Here is a 22,323-nt window from a genome sequence, read left to right as displayed (position 1 = left end):
CTGTCTCTATGACAATTTCTATGCGACAACACGTATAACTGCTTTATTTACAATGAATATTCTGAAAAAAAAACTTCTTAAAAATCTTATCCTGTTTTTAACTTTTTATGTGATATAATCAATAATTAAAACATTAATATGCCAATAATTAGTGAGGGATCCGGTTTGTGCGCAAGGCGTACAAAATATACATAATGCGGGAGCGCAAACTTTTAAAATGAAAGTAGAGTGTCCGAAACAAAAGTAAATAGTTTCTGTCTAAAAATTAAAATCATGCTCTAGTCAGTTGTTGCTATCAAATTATGAAACCAAGACAGTCTAAATCTACATGGAACAGAGGTAGAAAAGAGGATGATTCAAACAACTACAAACCATGCAAACGGTTTGGGAATATGGGGAGGAAACGTCGAAACAAAAAACGTCTGTACTCGGATGCGAACGGTATAAGGTCTGGATCAACAAGGGATGGCGCAGGGGAGGGAAGTTCCAGTCCGAGAACGTCTACAGATTATGATATCCTTTATTATGATTTTTTGTGTATTGTAAACTACACATTATTATTGTAATCACTGTTGAAATGCTTAGTTAGTTTGATCGAGTCATCAATAATGACAATTCTTTTTGTAGTTTCATGTTATTACATGCTGACCCTTTTTTGTGGACAATTAACTGATTAAATCTAATGTGGTTTTACTTTGAACAAATCAGCAACAAGTAATACGAAAACAGCAATATTTTTCATTTCTAATCACAATAAATCTAATTTTAATTACCTTAACATGCAGATATACATGTACATGATCTAAAATGTATATAATTATGCTTGTTTATAGAAGTTAAAAATGCATGTTGAGTTTTGTCGTTATAAAAAAAGTTTTGCTCTTTTCTTTAACTTGCATATACAAATACCAGGATTCTATTATGACCCAGAGAAGAAAAAATACTTCAAAATTCAACCCAATCAATTCTCCAGCCTTGGACACACCATAACAAATCAGAATATAGAGAAGAAAGCAAAGGAAGTGAAAAGGAAAGAAAACCTTAACAGACAGACAGACAAATTACATACACACCATTTCCTTGAATTAATAAGCAGACAAGAGTTAGGAAGTATTAGTAGTTGTCAGTTTCAGAGATATTTCATTCATAAGAGAATTTCTTGCATTGATAATAATTCCACTCAGACAATAGATGTGCCATCAATTCATGGAATTGTGGAACACCCAAAAGTGATGGGATTAAATTCAAATTGTGATAAACTTATATCATTGTGGGATCTTACAAGTAGTTTAGCCAAGTTTATAAATATTGCATATGTCACAATGGCTTATTCTGGTGCAATAGAAATTGATTTTGAGAAGTCAGATCTGAGTTTGTGCGCTGGTGCATCTAGCATATTTTGGACAGAAAAAAAGAAATCACTACCTCTTCATTTGTTGTATACAACAGTGCCTTTTATTGGTAACACTAGCAGCACAGCTTACGTTTGTAAGGTCTCAAATCAAGGCTTGTGTGGGACCCCCAATTCTTACAGTATTGGTCAGAAATACATCTGGTGTTGTGCTCTGGACTCGGACTATAGGAGGTTCAGTATTGGATGTGAGAAGGGTGCCTTACTGATTGAGGTAGAAACTCGTCGACTCTGGGAAATCTACTCATACAAAAGTGATGTGTTCAGTACGACATTCACTCATCAGGTAAATTAGAGATAACATACAACAAATTGACCAAGTTAATGAAAATACAGTCATTTATTTAAATTTTCTTCATTGATTCAATAGGTCTGAATAAGGAGAATATTACAGTTGTATATGACAAAAAAAGTAGCCTTTTAGGGAGATAGCAATATTTGTTGTTAAGTGTTTTATATCTTTTGCAATTTTCAAAATTGAGAGATTTATATAAATTATGTTCTAAGTAGGTAATGCCTGTAACAACTTGCTAGAATGGGACTCAAATTTAATTTCTATGTGTACCGGTAATTTTGACTCCATGAATTATTTATGAAATAATATAAAAATTTTTGCCAATTAGAAAATCTTTCTATTAAAAGACAATTTGCAAGTTTGTTAATTATATTCCTTGCTTGAATTATTCCCCCATCTTGAAAAGCGGGGATATATAATGATGGGAGTGTCTGTCTGTTCGTCTTCACATTCTCTACACTTAGGATAGCCATCCATTTTCTGCAACTCCTCCTATACCACTGAATAAAATTTAATGAGACTTTTTCAGAATCTTCATTACATAGTGCCGTTGTAACCTCCTATTTTACATTTCAATCAGAGAGATACTTGGGAGTTTCCCATAGCAAAACATGGACGCTTCCATTCTTTCTTTTATATGGGCATACCCATCTCTTACTGCAACTCCTCCCATACTACTGAATAAAATTCAATGAGACTTTCACAGAACCTTTTTACATTCTGTGGAATCATTAAAATTTGTGGCCGTGGGGTCCAATTTTTGTGGATTTCTTAAATTTTAGAGGTTTATGGAGATGTAATTCCGTGTATTTATTTATACCTACAGATCTGAAGGAAATATGACTTTGTAAGCATAGTTTATTATTTGTGTAGGATGTTAATTCATGGATGAGAGGTACCCACGAATTCCACGAAAATTGAGCCTCCATGAAATCTCATGATTCCACAGTAGTGACATTGCGAACTTCTTATTTTTCTTTCCGTTAGACACACATTTTTAGTTTCCCAATAGCAAAACATGGACCTTACCATTATTATACCCCCCACTTGAAAACTAGGGGGTGAATAGTGATGGGGATGTTTGTCTGTCTGTTAGACCATTCCAAGTTTTTTTCTCTGTTTAGCATCCACCCATATTTCAAAAACCTACCTACCTATTTGCAAAAAAAAAAAGCCAAAAAATAAACACAGTCTTTTTAGTCATAAAAATGACACAATTTGAAGAATTTCATTTCATTAATCTATATTTCTTGTAGAAAGATTTAAAAAAAAATTTTTATACAAAATCAAGGTATTGAATGCTAAAAATATATACCTTATATAACATACTATAAACAGATATTTTGAGAAATTGATAGAATTTAAATATTTTGATCAGAATAATCAAATTCAGGACTTATGATTTCGTTTGTTTTTTTGGATGTCAAAAACCAAGGTGCACACGGACGCTAAGCATAGAACAAGATGTGTTTGTGAAACATGGATGCCCCTGTATGGCAACTTTATACAGCGAAGGTTAAACTTTCTCAAATGCAAATCAAATATGCTGGTACCTAAAGTAAGGTCTTGTACTGAGAAATATACCTGTGAAATATGAAGTCCTAGCAGCAACCATTGAAAAGATATGGAAAAGGTTAAAGTTTTTCAGAAGTTAGTCAAACATCACAGTCAAGGTCAAATGGTCAAAATTAATGGTGCCTAAGGAAAGGCCTTCTCACAAGAAATACATGTAAAAATATGAAAGCTCTAGACCAACCGTTTATAAAATATGGCCAAGGTTAAAGTTTTTCAAAAGTAGGTTAAACTCCAAAGTAATGGTCAAAGGGTCAAAGTTGTTGGTATCCAAAGTAAGGTCTTGTCAAAAGGATTGCATATGTAAAGTATGAAAGCCCTAGAACCAACTGTTAAAAAGAAATGGCCAAGGTTAAAGTTTACCAAAAGTAGGTCAGACTCAAAGGTCAAGATCAATGGACTATAATTGTTGGTATCTAAAGGAAGGGCTTGTCACAAGGATTACACAAGTGCAAAATCAAAGCCCTAGCACCATTTGTATAAAAGTTATGGCCAAGGTTTAAATTTTCCAAAAGTAGGTCAAACTCAAAGGTCAAGGTCAAAGGGTCAAAGTTGTTGGTATCCAAAGGAAGGTCTTTTCACAAGGATTGCATATGTGAAAAATGAAAGCCCTAGCATCAACTGTTCAAAAGATATGGCCAATGTTAAAGTTTTTCAAAAGTAGGTCAAATTCGTAGGTCAAGGTCAAAGGGTCAAACTTGTTGGTATCCAAAAGAAGGTCTTGTCAGAAGGACTACACATGTGAAGTATGAAAGCCCTAGCATCAACCGTTTAAAAGTTATAGCCAATATTAAAGTTTTTCAAAAATAGGTCAAACTTCAAGGTCAAGGTCAAAGGGTCAAAGTTGTTGGTATCCAAAGGAAGGTCTTGTCACACAGATTACACATGTGAAGTAGGAAAGCCCTAACACCAACTGTTCAAAATTTATGGCCAAGGTTAAAGTTGGGTAAAATTTTGTGAACTGGGTCAAACTCCAAGGTCAAGATCAAAAGGTCAAATATGATGGTACCCAAGAAAGGTCTTGTCACAAGGAATACACATGTGAAATATGAAAGCCATAGCTCCAACCAATCAAAAGTTATGAGCAATGTTACAGTTTTGTGGACAAACAGACAGAGAAACAGACAGATGGACGGACAGGGCAAAAACTTTATACCCTTGCCGAATCTTCGATGTGGGGGCATAAAAACTTGGAATGGCCTTACACTCTGTACCATCTTTTATCTGCAACTCCTCTTATACAATGGAATTAAATTTAATGAGACCTCCTATTTTACTTTCTGATTGGATATCTATTTTTGGCTTCCAATGACAAAACATACACACTGCCATTCTTTCTTTAATATTGGAGGTACCCATTTCTTATCTGCAACTCCTCGTATACCACTGAATAAAATCTGATGATACTTTCACAGAATATTTAAAACATAATGCATTGTGCACCTCTTATTAAGGTCTTCCGTTTCCAACGGAAGACCTTCTACTGATTGTGATGATTAAGATTATTCTTTTTTTTTTTTTTCCTAGACGCCAACTTTGACGCTTCATATCTTCCTCATTTTTAAACAGATTTTGTTCAAATTTTCAGAGCTTTTAGACTTTACAAAACACTGTCAGAATACCGTAATACAATTCGGAAATTACCTTCTGTTCACGAGTTATTCCCCTTTGATTGAATTTTGCATGCCTCCCATTTCCAGACAAAGGCTCAGAAATGGTTATAATTGGAGCACAAAACCCTTTGAAATTGAAAAGAGGAAGCATTGAAGTTGTGCACATCGGTTTTTTTTTTTTTTTGATTTTTGCATTAAAAATGGCGCTAGAGAGGGGTCAAAAGTTAGAACGCGGAAAACAGCAAAAAAATTGACATATTTTCCTTTATATCTTGAAAACTAGAAATATTTTGTTAAGACATGTAGAACAAAAGTTGCGCATAATTGCAAGGGCTTTCATATTATACTATTTAAAAGGGGCTGGCCCCTATGATTAGGGATCTTGGGCCCTTAAAAGTTTTTGCTTTATAACTCAAAAACGGTAAATATTTCGATCTGGATCTTGGGAACAAAATTGTTCTTTTACACCTTTTTGATCTAATGAAAATGTTGTTTTGTTCGAGTATACCATGGGTATTGCGTAATACGTATTAGAAAGCAGGCCAGGTAAACAGGTAACGTTTTTCATTCGGCAAGGAAATTAGACCTCTTCATGTGTATAACTTAAACAGACTTGCTATCAATAATATACCCTGCGGTATTTAATGTTAATTTTCTTTTTAATAAGGTTTAAAACATGGTTTATGGTTCACTATTAAATTATTTATTACAACTAGTCTTTCTTTTCTTCTTTTTTAAATTAGGTTAATAGTGTTCAAAAGCGGAGAATATTAAATCTATCTTTCTACGTTTATTATTACAACAAACTTTGTAAGTGATTTTAAACTGTATGCATTGAATAATTCACGATCATTAGCTGTATGCATATTACGGTCTCCATGTTCAGCTCGATGTTTAGTTATGTAACCCAACGCGCGAATCCCACGCTGTTGATCGAGGTCACCAGTGTACTAGCCACCTGTGACCATAAACAAAGCTAGTATTTGTGATCGCGTATAATGTCAATTTTGTGCAAAGAGCTATTAATTAATGGAAAGTTATGTTTTTAATTATATCGAATCAGTAAGATTACTTTACCGATCTTTTATAATCTTAATTCCAAACACTGGTGCATAAAAATCATTTTGAATTTTAATCGCTGTTTTTGTCTGTTCACGCAACAATACATTTAAAAAAAGTATTGCTCTATCCCGTGTTGTTGTATTTTAATTCATCTGCAATTGTAATTGAATGGGGGCTTCGGTAAATAATTGTAATTACTACGCATGCTACGCACATATTATTTTTACCACCACTCTTGTGAATGTCCATTTATTATTTATAGAATTAAATAAACATTAACATAAATAAAAATTCCTTCAAATATACATGTACTATAATTCAAGTCTTTGTAATATAGCAAACAGTTTCATCCGTCTCTGCCGCTTTGTGTCTTTAAGTGTTGTAGTCCAGTCCTCGTTTACATACACGTGGCAACAGAGAGCCGCGGGCACCTCGATGTTGAAATACATTGTTGCTCTACACCGCACAAACAACTAGCATGTACATGCAGTGTAGTAATTGGCAAAGATTGTTTGAAAAATATAAACTCGCATGTGTTCGCTACGAAGCATTCATTTTAAAATTTTATTTACATGTAGATACCTTATAAGAACAAAATAAAGTAAATGTATAACGCCTAGAACAATGTTTAAAAATTAAAATACAAATATCGTGTGCTCGGAAGGGAAGATGGCTTGAAAGGGTGTGTCTGTGAATGCTTAGATCTAGCAAAACACTTCGCAATGTTAAGCATACTTGTGGCCAAATCCTTTAAAAGTGGGGGCAATCCCTAATCCTCGCACCCTTTCTTTTTGAATCTAAAAATATATACCATACTGAGAGTTGTATATAGAGCGGGAATGTTATTTTATTAGTCCTTAAAGGCACAACTTAAGAAATGACTTATAAATTTTTTTTTAGATAAGATTGTTTCGTGATACAGCTGTGATAAATCTTAGGAACTTCTAAAGTTATAACTTAGGCATATCTTAAGATAACTTAGGAAACGTTTTTGAAACAGGCATGTCAAGCATTCAGTCAGATCTATTACGACGTCCATATTACCATATAAGAGAATGAAATTTTGTTTTGTATATAAAGTGGTTATTACAAATATGCGTGTTACAAAAATGTATGTTGAAATCTTCAAAAGCTATCGAATTATTTGCATACGTGTACTCGTACATATGAACATTGATCAACACTGATCAAGTGTATACCGGGACACGGGATAGTCTTATTATAGCTCTTGCTTTGTCAAATCATTACTTTCATACCCCTTGCATTTAAGAAAAACAATGTTATAAAAAAAAATAATAATCTGACATATAACAAGTATACATGTAGCGTGTGCAATTTATTTGGCTAGGGGCATGTACACACGTGGTTCGAAACTGTAGGGGGCTACAAATGCGGCCATAACTAGTATATTTTTGAGGTGTTATAAAAAACAAATAATACTCACAAAAGCTTATAAAATTGCCGTTCTATCGATACCTTATATGCCATGTTTCATCCACCAACAACGCCACGACATCGATGAGAAATACGTTTCTACACGGGCATTTTCTTCGAAAAGGATAGGAAGTTAATGAATTAAAATAATTAATTCTTTTAGTTAACGCATTATGTTTACCTCTTTATTTGTTGTATGCAATAAGTATAGACCTTACTAATAATGACTGTTTGGTTGTCACACCTGTGCATGTGTCGTGCGAGGTACAGCGGTAAGGTAAATTACCGAGAGTCGCGATGTGCGGGGTGATTCGGAATACCCTAAATGACGGTGATCCATTGAATTTCTACTAGTAAATCAACCTGTCAAATCTAACATGGGCCCACATAATACGACTAAATTCGTTTCATGAATGAACTGGTTCTTAACAAATATATGTATAGTATACAATATCTTTTCTTTAGATCTGTTTGTTTATTATTTTCAACCACAATCTGCAGTACATGTATAGTTACACGAAATCCATGCACAACGGCGCTACACCTGTCAATCAAAATCACTCGATATTGTGAACTCAGTCTGGTGTTACGGCAGCATTTCCGAAGTGATTCAAAATATTCTATCGGCTAATTCTAATTTTTCGCGTTGAATAATAATATTTTGGAACAAAGTTGGAATTAAGGCTGGAGCTGCATGCTGTGAATTTATCACACCTGCAGTCTGCAGTCTTCCCTTCTTACATGTATATGAAGCATCTGTTGAGTAATGAATCAGAGAGCATAATATGCGGAACAAGTTTGATTGAGATTTTTACTTTTCCTTTAAGATAAAATGATTAATAACATAATTTATGCATCTAATAGATACATATAAATGTACATGTATAGCTTTTTAAAAACAAGAATCTGTAATTGAAAATGTGAAAGTGAAGAGTTTAGGTAATAGTTCTTAACCAAAATTTAATGACAGTTCATTCCTTCCTAGTCTCTATATAACTTTTAATTACGGCCGTGCCCTCTCCCCTTCAAAAGATGTCTAATACATGCTTTTAAATTCTGTTTATGTATCAAGAAATTTCCACAGGTACTTGTGGACAGGATCCCCCCCCCCCCCAAATTCAACCCCAATGTTTGTTGGACATTTTTTTCCACAAATTATATTTATTACACTTATTCATCATGTGTACCATAGGAAAAAATCGAGTACAAGTACCTGTGGAAATTTCTATTTGCCCCCCCCCCCTTCCCAAAAAAACTGTAATTGTTTTCTACGGGCTTGACAACAGGTACTTGTGGACAGACCCCACAAATTATATTTATTGCACTTACTCATCATGTGTACCATATGAAAAAATCGTGAAACCCCCAAAATAATCGTTCCACACAAAAAATGCCTCACTATGTATAGTTAAAACATTAATTTTTCATATTTCTTGATGAAATTAACATTAATAAAATCAACACAAAATTAATACCGTATTACATATCACTTGAATTTATCATAAAGCAGAAAATCTGTTCTGCGGGCTTCAAGGCCAGCTCAGGAACCTAAAGATGTCCTCATTTTCCAAGTCCAGTACAGAACGTAAATTAAATGAAATAAATCACACGATCACTGGGAAGAACTCAAAGAAAGAAGACTCTTGAGGAAAAGATATTTTGATTCGACTTATAGACTGAAATAAACCGATATTCTCTTTTTGCCACTCTTTCCTGGTGCCCTGGGACTCTGAATGTAGGATCAGTATTTTTCTCACAGGTCCGTTGTACGGATTGTACGGGGGGGGGGGGGGGTGGCAGACCTTCTGAAAATAGTCTTTTGTTGTAGTTTTAATATGTAAATTTTGATTTAGTTGCTGCTTGCACCCTCCCCACTCTTTGTTTCTCTACGATCATACATAGGCGAATCCCAGCAAAAATGTAATGACCCCCCCCCTCCAACACACACTTTTTTTTTAAATGTGTATTGCGATAGGACTTAAAATTGGAAAACATTTTCTGTATATCTCTACATCGAAAAATATAAAACAAATATTTTTTTTTATATTTCCTTTTTAAAACAACATAGATAATTATGCATAGCTAATTAAATACTGAATTAAATATTTATCTTTGCAGACAATATGCTCTGGGTTATAGAACATGATGTGAAAGCGTATCGTAATGCACCTTGTAATCCGTTGGATTTTCAGATTTAAGGCCAATGCGAAAACCTAAAGACGCCGACATTTTATTATGCTACTGTAATCGAAGATCCGGGGGGCATACAGTTTTTGTCCTGTCCACCTGTCTATTTGTCTGTTAGACTGTGTTAGCCTCTTTGTCCGCAAAAACTTTAACTATGCCCATAAAATTTGATTGGTTGGAACTACTGCTTTCATATTTCTTATGTGTATTCCTAGTAACAAGGACTTCCTTCAGGTACCAACATATTTGACCTCTTGACCTTGAACTTGGAGTTTGATCCTCTTTCGCAAAATTTTACCAAACTATAATTTGGCCAAAACTTTTGAACAGTTGGTCCTATGGCTTTTATACTTCACATCTGTATCCCTTGTGATAAGTCTCCTCCTTGGGTATAAATATGTTTGACCATTTGACCTTGACCTTGGAGTTTGACCAACTTTTAAACAACTTTAGCCTTGACAATAACTTTTGAATGACTAGTACTAGGGCTTTTATATTACATAGGTAATTTTCTTGTGACAAGGCCTGTCATTGTATACCTTTAATTTTGACCATTTTACCTTGACCTTTGATTATGTCCTACTTTTGAAAAACTTTAACCTTGGTTTTAACTTTTGAACAGTTGGTGCTAAGGCTTTTTTAATACCACATGTGTATTCCTTGTAACAATTAAGACCTTCCCTCAAGTACAAACAATTATGTTCCCTTGACCTTGGAGTTTGACCTTTTAAAGAAATTAACCTTGGCCATAACTTTTAAACTGTTGCTGCTGTGGCTTTCATACAAGTATATATTTCACAGTATATTCTTTGTTCAAGACCTTTATTTGGGTAATAACATTTTTTTTTTATCTTTTGATCTTGACCATGGAGTTTGACTTGCATTTGAGAAACTTTTAACTTTTGCCATAAGATGCCATATGGGGGCATCAGTGTTTCAAAAATCACATGTTGTTCAGTATCCAAATTGGGCATAAAACATTTACAATGATCCTTTAAAGCAGTGAGTTGAACCTAATAAATTACGACTATAGAAATTATGATAATTTATTTCGATGTATGGTCTAAAAAAACGTTTATTATACCTCTGTGAAAACTAGCTTACAAGTGAAAAATCACTAGTAAAATAGAATTTGATTGGCCGAGAATGTCACGTGTCCATCATGTTTGCCCTGCAACAAAACGTCGTGTTTCACGATTGTGACGTCACAATTAAACGAGTGAGGAGTTAGATTGTTTATAGCGACGCTGCTAACTTCGTTCGCGCGGTAACAACAACTAAAAATTCACCCCAAAAAATCACCTTAATTAATGGAATTGCATACAGATATTAGATTAAACGTTCTTTATTAAAATGTTTGCACTTTTCAAAATTCGTTTATGGAAATACAGCTAACATACGTCATGAGACGTCACAGTCTAGACGTTCCAAATGTCTCGTGCTGTTTGAAGAGGTGGATCTTAAAATTAAGTGAACAATGCACTCGCCCAACGGTCGCACCGTCAGCATATTATCGTTGATTGATTGTGTCGATTTAAATGTGTAAAAATGTAATGGTGTTTGAATGTTACTGGTGTGATCACACAAACTTGTCACGTAGGATTTTTTTTTTAATGAAACGAGGCTATTGGTGTACCTGTAACTTACATCTCTTTCATATCGTTCTCATCAAATGCATGTTTGCTTTATTCATTGGATCTCCTTTGTAATTCCTGCATTTTGGTTAATTCGGTATTATAAACAATTTATTGCATAATAGTGAGGGAGACATAAAGATTTCTTCGCAAATGAAAAATCATATTTCTCTCGGGCGTTGCCTTCGGGGAGTATGATTTTTCATGGGCGAAGAAATCTTCAAGTTGCCCTCGGGGAATATGATTTTTTATGGGCGAAGAAATCTTCATGTCTCCCTCACTATCATGCAATAAATGCAAACTGTGAACTTGTCAACTGCGAAACACACAAAAGGGTATCGCTGATATCATACAGAGTGTATCATTGCCTTGATCAGGCCCATAGGAAGCAAATTCAGAGTTTTTTTGGGGGGGGGGCACAGCCATACATTTTCAGTTGACAGTTGAGGGGGCACTACTACCATAAATTTCCTGACAAGCAAAAAAAAGGTCACCAACTACCAAAAATTCCTTGACAAGCAAAAAAAAGAAGGTTATCAGACGTTTCTATCGAGGTGGCACAAGCTATAGTATCTATGTCTACTATAGTAATCTATACATCGGCAAAATTATTGGGGGCACGCCCCCCCCCCTCCCTCGGTTCCTACGGCCATGTTGATTAAATTTAGGGTCACTAAGGAAAGAATGTTTTGACTGGATGAATGGTCTGAAAGAACATGTGTTAACTTGTCGAGTCGGTAACACAAAGATGGGGTTTGCTTATAACCAGAGTGTGTCATGGTTTGATGCAAGGTCATTTGAACGAGTTCAAGGTCATCAACGGAGAAACAACATTCCTTAACTGTCTTTCTACTGGTGAGACATTGCAAGTTGATACCCCTTACAAGATTGCTTATAACCTTAGAATGTGGCATGACCTTGACTCAAGGTCACTTCTTCCTGTTCGCAGCTCCAACGGAAGACCTACTCGTTGCTTTGCAACGAGCTCTGCTCTAGTTTTGCTTTATGATCAGACATATATTTTAGGTTTCCCATAGCAATATGTGACCACTGCCATTCTTTTTATGAAATCAGGGGTACCCATTTCTTTTCTGCAACTCCTCCTATACCACTGAATAAAGTTTAATGATACTTTCGCAGAATATTTATGCACTGTGCCATTGTGCACCTCCTATTTTACTCGTTGATTGGACACATATTTTAGGTTTCCAATAACAAAACATGGACACTGTCATTCTTTCTATGATATCAGGGGTACCCATTTCTTATCCACAACTTCTTCTATATCACTGAATAAATTTTAATGATAATTTCATAGAATTTTTATTATATTGTGCCATTGTTACCTCTTACTTTCCCATAGCAAACAATGGACTTTGCCATTATACCTATATGAGAGCTAAGGTTGAGGTATCATTTGGTGAGCTCAGTGCTGGCAGCACCTCTAGTATTTATAAGGAAGTGGGGGTATCATTTTGTGAGCTCACTGCTCACAGTACCTTTAGTTTGTGTACACTTTTTATATCATTCGAATTACACTTCAGAATCCTTGTCTCCTGTTTTGTGGCAATATGAAGGGGCATATATTGACTCGGGACACTCGCAGCCACCCTAGTCGAACATTAACGGAGCTGAGAATGAAAGGAGTTGTGACAAGTCTACAGCTGACACAAGATGATGTCCATCTCTTATCCAGTGATGCACTTGGAAATGTATGTAATTAACTAATTATTCAAAATTATTTGAAAAACTTAATTTCACAGAATTTTGCCTTAGTATAATCATATATTTACTGACTAATGGTGCATTGTAGTAACCAGCCTCCCTTTTAGAATTTTTTAAAATAAAAATAATGCGAATAAAGTCTGTTTATATTGTTGGTTTTGTTCAAACTGTTTGGGATTGTACATTTAATGGTTTTGTGAGAGGAATGGAAAAGGTAGGGGACAAAACCTTTCATTTCACAGTTTTAAGATTTAATTTAAAAAAATGAATTGGACAAATGTAAGTATCCATTCATACAGAAAGGTAATGAATTTCAATTGATTAAATTTATAAAAAAAAATCTTTTATTTAAGGCACTACTATGGGATCTTCGGATGAAGAAGGTAGTGGTGGAATACAGAGGAATGAAAAATGAGGGTACACGCATCCCAATTCACATGGATGATTCAGAGAAGTTAGTTTATGGATGTAAGTATAATATTTTATCATTCTTTCTTACGTTGTCCTGTTTGTTTTCTAAGTAGTGGTTTAACATAGGATTTTAAAGTCTTTTATAACTGTGTGCATTTTGCATTAAAATGACTAAGAAACATGAGAAAAACATACAGAGAGGATCATACCTGAATGATACAGTAAAAAGCTTGATTTTGAAATCAAAATTGACAATTATAAAATCAAAGGATTACTCATACACTGTATTGTAGCAAAAACTAAATAGAGAGTAAATGTATATAAGTATATATAAACAAAAGTGGTACATGTTTTGTAGTTTATACCTCATCCAAGGTAGAGTAAACATGGGCGGTTACAGGATTTGTGATTAGGAGGGGCGTAGATAACTTCGTTTAGGCAGGGGGTCTGGGGGCCGTCTTATGGCCCCCAATAGGTCCAGGGCGAAGCCCTGGTGGGGGCCCAGGGGGCGAAGCCCCCGGAAGCTCCTGGGTTTTCGTGTATTTTAAGAGTAAAACCAGGCACAAAAATAGTGGTATTGGTTAGTTATATACCACAGTATGGCATTATTAATATTAGTCATATCATACTTTGAAAATTTTAGGGGGGGCGTGCGCCCCCCACGCCCCCCCTTAAATCCGCCAGTGGTAAAGTCAGTCAGAGGATGAGGTTTAATATTTCAGAATAATATTTAATTCAATACTTTGTATTGGTTTCAGGTGATTTAGAAGGTTACACAAGGTTTTGGTGTAAGAACTCAGGGAGACTCCTTAGAACCATTCCATCTCCAGTGCCCTGTTCTTCAACCTGCATACCAGTGGTGTTGTATTCTGATAGATGGGGAAACAAAGCTGGCAACTCTGCACTGCTGTTAGGATCTGGCAACAAGTTGTACATGTATAAAGTGTGAACTTCTGTGAGGATCTGGTACCAAGTACATGTATAAAGTGTGAACATCTGTTAGGATCTGGTACCAAGTTGTACATGTATAAAGTGTGAACATCTGTTAGGATCTGGTACCAAGTTGTACATGTATAAAGTGTGAACATCTGTTAGGATCTGGTACCAAGTTGTATATGTATAAAGTGTGAACATCTGATAGAATCTGGTACCAAGTTGTACATGTATAAAGTGTAACATCTGTTAGGATCTGGCAACAAGTTGTACATGTTTAAAGTCTGAACATCTGTTAGGATTTGGCAACAAGTTGTACATGTAAAGTGTGTTAAGAAAGTTCATTCCATAATGAAGTATTTTGAAAATTTCAAAGTACAGTATAACTTGGTTATAACGAAGTCACTGGGACCTGTGAAATTACTTTGTTATATCCGTTATTCATTATATCCGTATAAGAAATTCGTTAAATTTATATAGCTAGGGATCCAAGAAAAATTCGCTATATCCGTGTTCGTACTAAACAAGTTTTACTGTAGTGTTAAACTGAAGAGGTTAATTTTCCAGTCTGACAAAATCACAAGATTGTGCTTTCAATTTAAAGCAGTTAATTTCTAGCAGGAAGTTAAAGGGTTTTTTTCATATATAAATATATAATGTATAGACATCTTTAAAACATCAAAAATGACAGAATTGCTGGTCATTTTGTGTGAAAATGTAGGATTATTTACTTTTGTTTCTCCACAGCTTAGCCTATATCAAAAAGAAAACTGATGAGCTTAGGTGAAAGAAAGATCAGTCAAAAGATTTGGTTTGTGATATTGGAATTCTTTACTGACTACATAAATTTTGCATTTTTTGTATTTTAAAGGATATTTTGACCTGTGTGCTTAAGAAATTTCACAAATATGCTGCATCTCTGATTTTTCTGCACAGACATCATCTGTTTCAGTACTTGTCCTTCCCTTTTTCTTTCAGCAAAACACAGTTAAAACCTTATTGGTAGCAAGAATGGACTCTGTGAACATGAAATATCACAAATTTTAAATATCCTCTCATTGTATTTCTTTTTGAGAATGAAAGAAAAATTTGGAATGAACTTTCTTAACACCCTTTATAAAGTCTGAACATCTGACAAGAAGACTGAGTATCCAACAAGTTATAGCTGTGAAAATTTAGTTTGAATATCTACAAGAAAACCTTACATCTGTAAAATATATGAAATGAGTTGTAACAAAAAAAGATATATCCAGTTTAAACATCTGGCAATAAGAGGGAACATACAAGTTGTATCTGTATAATGTCAAAACATTTAACAAGACAGCTTGGCCAAGATCAGGTGCCCATTTCCAATTAAATGATATGTTATATAAATGTAACTTTTTACAGTTAGGCCATTCCAAGTTTTTTCTATGTTTAGTGTCCATGTGCGCCTTGGTTTTTGACACTCCATATCAGAAAAAACAAACAAAATCGGGAGCCCTAAAATTGATTAATCTGGTCAAAATCTTTTAAATTCTTTTAATTATATCAATTTCTGTAAGTATTTGTCTACAATTAATCATAATAGGCTTATTTTAAGCATTTAAGAGCCATTCTCTGTAACGACTTGAACATTTATATAGGAGCTGTGGCACGCATAGTCTCTGAATTTCTCCAAACTCTCTATGATAAAAGTCTTTGACACCGTTAACTCAAATCAGACAGAAATTGGTTGCTATGTGTCATGGTTACCATGACAACATGTCCTAAAGTTTGAAAAATGGCATTTTTCAACATGTTCAGAGTCCCACAGTTAACGTTTGCAGCAAAGCAAATAAGTGGCAATGATTGTTTCTGAAAGTTGAAGGCCTGATGTCTTAAATGCATGATAAACATGTTTGGTATTTCAACTATTACATACGTTTCTATGGAAACAAAGTATTCAAAAGTAATAATTTTGCCCATTTAATTTTATAAAATTATACACTTAAGAATAAAAAAAAATTATAGGTTGAAATGTAAGCAAATTATAGACAAAAGATCCTTGTAACATATACCAAGGAAGAAATATGATATTTCTTATAGGTTGACAATGGTTGCCATGGTTTTAATACCACAAAGGGATTTTGAATTCACTCTCTTAGTGTTTAAATCTAATCCTATCTTTTTAAAAAGCATATTTCTATATAACTAATGATCAATTTTTAAAGACGTTCATGTGACCCAAATTTTCACATTTCAAAAAATTCAAATTCAATTCTTTAAATAGAGCGTTGCTATGGAAATAAGCCGAAAAAATATGCATAAAAATCTGAAAAATATTCTGTTTCCTTGGATACGTACCCTTGTATGTAGATTCCCAAAACTTTTATGATTGATAATTATGAACAAATAACCTGACTTTCAATTTTGACTGCCACCCAATCTCTAACTGGATGCAAAAAGCTGGCACATAGGGTTTAATATTGATATGAAATTAACAACATTGAACATTTTCCCTTCTTGGTTACCATAGCAACAGTGTTGTATTTTTCAACAAATGTTATCAATATATGATATTCAACTTAAGTTCTACCAAATAAGTACTATTCAAGGTGAGTCAAATAATATGTTTCTTGAATAAAAGGTAAGTAAATTCCTAAGGCAGCAAAAAAAAATCACTTAAAACAACTGGTACATTGTTTCCATGGTTACACTGCAACGTAACAATTAATCCCAATTTTTCTTATGTTGTCGGTATTCCAAGGTCCTAAGGATGTATATGTGCCAGTCATGAAATTTATTGTTTTTCCTGAAGATAGTAGCATTAACCCAATCTTAGCAACACATTTTGCATGGTAACACTGTGTTACCATGGCAACCATGAAAGTTATTTTTAGAATAATATTGCCAATACCTAATTACTTAAGGTCAAATATTTTTATTGTTTTTTCTTAGGTTGTTGATCGAGTTTGATCATTTAAAACCTGTCATTGGTGAATATTGAGCGTTTTTCTGCATTTTTCAGCATCTAAAATGTATTCCAAATGTACCCATGGTTACCACTTACTTAGAGATAAATTCTAAATAGTTTCTTTATAGCATAAGTGGCAACAAGGTGTCAGGTTTTTGTGAGAATGGTTTGTTTCTTATTCTTAGTCTTTATTAAGGCTTAATAAAGATTCAAAGTAGCTGAAAATCTCAATTTTCCCAACTTTTCTGGCTGTTACCATGGCAACCAAGACACATAGCAACGAAATTTTATTTGATATATGTTTCTGGTGTCAAGTTGTTATAATGGGCAAAGTTTCATCAAAATCGGTGACCATGCGTGGCAAAGAAGTTTAAGTGGTTACAGAGAATCGCTATTAATACATTGATTTTGCTGAAGAATAGATCTTTCTTCCAGAAAATTAGATTAACGAAATCAAATGCTTTTAATGGCGTCATTTTTAAGACTATAGAGTCTGTGTTTAATTTTTGGGGGTTGTGTGTTTTTTTGCAAATAGGTAGGTAGGTTTTTGAAAGATTGGTGGACGCTAAACAGAGAAAAAACTTGGAATGGCCTTACATCAAATTTGAATTCTTTTATTGCAATGCAGAGTTCAGATCAGAATGAGAGATTTCCATTGGTAAATAATATATATATATTTGTATATAATTTCTGCATCTTTGGAAAAACAACAGAATAAAGGTCAACGATTTATAATGTTTAAAGTTTTATGCTTTAGCAATTGCTTTTTTACATTAAAAAAATAGTTTTTTGAATAATGCATTCCAAAATAAATATACTTTATTAAGGAGAAATCAATCAGGTTAAGTTTATTTTTTACTGAAAAGCAAATAAGGATAAAAAAAATGTTGAAATTATGAATAAATATGTGGATGTACCTTTGTTATATAATTTAAGATTTATTAATGTTGGAATAAGGGCATCATTCCTAGCACTGCTTACAACACCTTCAATATATTCTGACCAACTAAGTTTTGTGACAATAATAGACCCAAATGGCGATGGACTGGAACACACTCGAGTCTGTCGCCGTTAAAAAATAACTTTGACACAACAGAAATGTCTTTCTTACTGTAATATTCGACATTTGTTTTAGATGGATTGAATTTACATGTAAGAAGCCAAATAGTTCTAAAATATGTAATTCAAGATTTAATTTGTATTCAATATCTAATACATCGTATGATGATTGATGGAGTGAAATGTCATCAGCAAACAATCTTCACAATGAAATCATATTTTCAGCAACACCATTTACATAGATAAGAAATAATAGTGGTCCTAAAACAGAACCCTGAGGTACACCTGCAAAAATATCGTGTTCTGATGACAAGAGATCTTTATACATGTACATAACTTTTGTGTGATCTTTGACATAGTTAACTTGAACATCCTTGGAGAACATCATCAGATATACCATAAATTTTTAATTTAAGAATAAGACCTTTGTGTCATACATTATCTAAAGCCTTTGAAAGATTGCAAAAACATACAACATAATTTACCTTCATCCATGTTTTAAACAATACTAAGATACGTTTCTAGTAGTTGATATATACCTTTCTAGTAGTTGGTATATAGTTGAAAAGCAAATAAGGATAAAAAATGTTGACATTGTGAATAAATATATGTGGATGTACCTTTGTTATATAATTTAAGATTTATCAATGTTGTAATAAATGCATCATTCCTAGCACTGCTTAAAACACCTTCAAGATGAATCCTTCTTGTCCTTCTTGATAGCAATAAAATAAAAAATCATTACTATGAAAATAATTGTACACGTGTTTAAATATTGGTCTTTCCTTAATTTTACTAATAAAAGACAATGACAATAAATGTCTTTAATTGGGAAACCATAGAAGAGTAATCATTTTTAAAAAGGAGGAGTAACATATGAGCTTATTTCCAAAAAAAAAAAAAAAAAAAAAAAAAAAAAAAAATTGGACCAATAGCTTTGTTCACAAGAAGTATTGATACAGTGTTTAATATTAAATTCTTCTTGTTCATCTATGATAATACTGCATAGTATATTATTACACATATGATTAATATTTTGCAGTGTTTCATACATTTTTTAGTCTGAAGTTCGTTACTAGGAATAAAGATGCATCAACTTTTACCCATGTAAAGTTATCATCTATCAAAGAACACGAAATATCGATCATGCATCAATTCTAAATTGTGTGCATTGCATATTAGCCGCTTATATAAGTCCAATAGGTAATTCTTATGCTAAAATAAATAGCATGTAATTAACAGTACGCTTTAATCATATACCATTGGAACTGACAATAGCTTGTACGAGTTATTGAAACATTGTGTTTATTCTTTTTTCTAATCAACAGCATATACATGTACGCATACTTTTCAATCATATTGATGTGTCAATGGTATATGTGTACCCGGCGCAGTCATGAAATCAGATTTTGAAAACGTATTAGTTAAATTGTACACTTAATTTTTCTTTTGACTTTATTTTGTGCAAGTTTGATAGAATTTTGATCATAAACATGGAGATCGTAAACCAGAAGTCTCTGATGAGTCTGTAGCTCTACTGGTATGTAAAACAAAGAAAAAGTAGCACTTGGATTTGAAACTTTGCAACATGCAGCAATAAACTTAATATTATATATCTTAGTGTAGTCTACTTGTGTGCCAAGTTATACTGAAATCAAACAAAAACTGTAGGAGGAGTAGCAATTTAAAGGAATTTCACAGAAATTTCTATATTTAGTAACCATGGCAACACCGTTCATCCAAATCAAAAACCGATGCACTAAGTTATGTATCTTAGTGTAATCTACTTATGTGTCAAGTGATATTGAAACTAGACAAAAACTGTAGGAGGAGTAGCATTTTAAAGGAATTTCACAGAAATTTCTATTTTTAGTAACCATGGCAACACCCTTCATCGAAATCAAAAACTGATAAACTTGATTATATATCTTAGTGAAATCTACTTGTGGGCCGAGTTATTTTGAAATCAGACCAAAACTGTAGGAGGAGTAGCATTTTAAAGGAATTTCACAGATATTTCTATTTTTAGTAACCATGGCAACACCGCTCATCGAAATCAAAAACCGATGCACTAAATTATGTATCTTAGTTTAGTCTACTTGTGTGCCAAGTTATATTGAAATCAGACCAAAACTGTAGGAGGAATAGCGTGTAGCGTTTTGAAAAAAATGTTTACAGACAGACGGATAGACAGACAGACGGACGGACGACGGAAACCTTACTATCGCATAAGCTCTTCAGTAGAGCTAAAAGAAAGATGGGCGAACAATGCGATCAAAATGCAAATTGTGCAACAAGTATAAAAATGAAAAAAATAAATCTCAATTATGACGAAATTTTCTTTCATATTTCATTTAATATTAAGGTTTACTTTATGTAAAATCTCCACAAATCGCAACAATCTCGCAAAGATTGAAATTATTCGTCTATGAAATAGCATACATACACGAAAGAGAGCAAACATGATAAATTCTTCATACTAAAACAAATTTCTTTCATATGAGTCGGTCTTCTCTCCTTTTTTTTTTTTTTTGAAAGTTTATATTCAAAGTATGCGTAAAATTATACATTCTTCGTTTTCGGTTAACAAAAACATGGAGCAAAGACCCACTATATGCTAAAAATTTACTTTTATGACTCAACATGCGTATCTTTCTTATACATGTTTTAAAAGCTATAGGCATTTTGCAAGCCTTGTTCGCCAATCTCCTTTTCATTATTGCATTGTCCTTTTTGACATATTTCATTTTATCAATTAAAACTATGACTATTTTTGTCATGTTGCAGATTTTATTTGATAAAATGAAATATGCCAGAAAGGACAGAATACAGATCTGATTATGACATAATCAGATCATAAAAATGAATTTTGAGCGGCACAGTGGGCATACATAAAATTTTATGTAGAGGCCAGGAAAACCAAGGAACTGCAGCTAGCTGTTTAAACAAATACACAAACGAAATACGATTTAAAATGCTTGCCTTCCCGATCATTGCAATGTAAAAAAAAATCTAAGGCTTAAGCAACGTTAAAATGACGTAGCGATAAAACATGCCGAGTTCTCCAGGTCAATGGACCTATGCAAGTTAATTATTTCATCAGGTCTTATCTAATGATGCTGTAAAATAGACATTTCGCAGATTTGTTTTATTTGTTCCATTCGTTTCAAGTAAAAATAAACAATGTTATCTAGCAATTAGAAGATAAATATCTCGTACATATGAGAAGATATCTCGTAATTATGAGGAAAGATCTCGTAATTACGAGAAAAAATCTCATTATTGCAAGATAATCTCGTAATTAAGAGATCTCGGAATAACGAGATAGAGTAGTATTTTTGTTTAGCTATTGCTATCTCTTCTCGTGTTACGTGCGTTGTGCGACTTTCGTCGTTCGTTAACATTTGAACATTTTCAGCTTGTCCTCTGGAACTGCTGAACCAATTTAAACCAGTTTAAGATTTCATGGCCCCTGTCTCTCTGGGCACTTAGGGGTGGGACGGTCTAAAACCATCAAAATCAGTGGTATTTGTAGAAATCTTCTCCTTTTCTCCTGGAGAAGTTGAACTGCTGTCATACTTGTAATGAGCAATGAGCCTTCCACCAAAATTGTTAAATTGTATCTTTTATTTCAAGCTCACTGAGATATATCGAGTCGACATATGAATGGAAGGAACTATTGTCAATTGATAATACGTCATATATCTAAATGTTGAGTTGAAGGCCACGGCAAGTGTTTTCTTCTCATGTAAAATATTTTGAATAAATTCTGCTTCATTTGAACACAAAATAGGTCTGCTAATAACGGGGCGCAATTGGTACACATGGGAATTCCAACAAATTGTTGGAAGATCTGCTCTCCAAAAACTACATAGATATTGTCAATCAGAAACTCAAGCATTTTCTTAATGTCTACTTCAGAGTACTTGTGTATACAATCAGAATGTTTTTTAACAAAATAAGTAAGTAGGTAAGTAAGTAAATGGTTTATTATAGTGATATGTGTTATGAACAAGTACAATTATTATTATTATTATAAATAATAGACTGTC

General features: G+C 33.5%; 1 protein-coding gene across 1 annotated transcript; it reads left to right on the top strand.

Moving 5' to 3' along the window:
- The first annotated feature begins 264 nt into the window (after window positions 1–264).
- LOC133182748 (DDB1- and CUL4-associated factor 4-like) lies at window positions 265–15,773 on the top strand. Its single transcript, XM_061317595.1, has 5 exons — window positions 265–513; window positions 904–1,697; window positions 12,753–12,920; window positions 13,287–13,401; window positions 14,103–15,773. The coding sequence occupies exons 1-5, from the start codon at window positions 303–305 to the stop codon at window positions 14,291–14,293; spliced, it is 1,479 nt and encodes a 492-aa protein (XP_061173579.1). The 5' UTR covers window positions 265–302; the 3' UTR covers window positions 14,294–15,773.
- The last annotated feature ends 6,550 nt before the right edge of the window (window positions 15,774–22,323 follow it).

This window comes from Saccostrea echinata, unplaced genomic scaffold, assembly GCF_033153115.1.
Source record: "Saccostrea echinata isolate AGI-Se365-2 ecotype Australia unplaced genomic scaffold, CSIRO_AGI_Sech_v1 ptg000009l, whole genome shotgun sequence".
Classification (NCBI taxonomy): Eukaryota; Metazoa; Mollusca; class Bivalvia; order Ostreida; family Ostreidae; genus Saccostrea; species Saccostrea echinata.
Note: the sequence above shows the minus strand (reverse complement) of the source record. Positions and strands in the feature narration are given on the sequence as shown.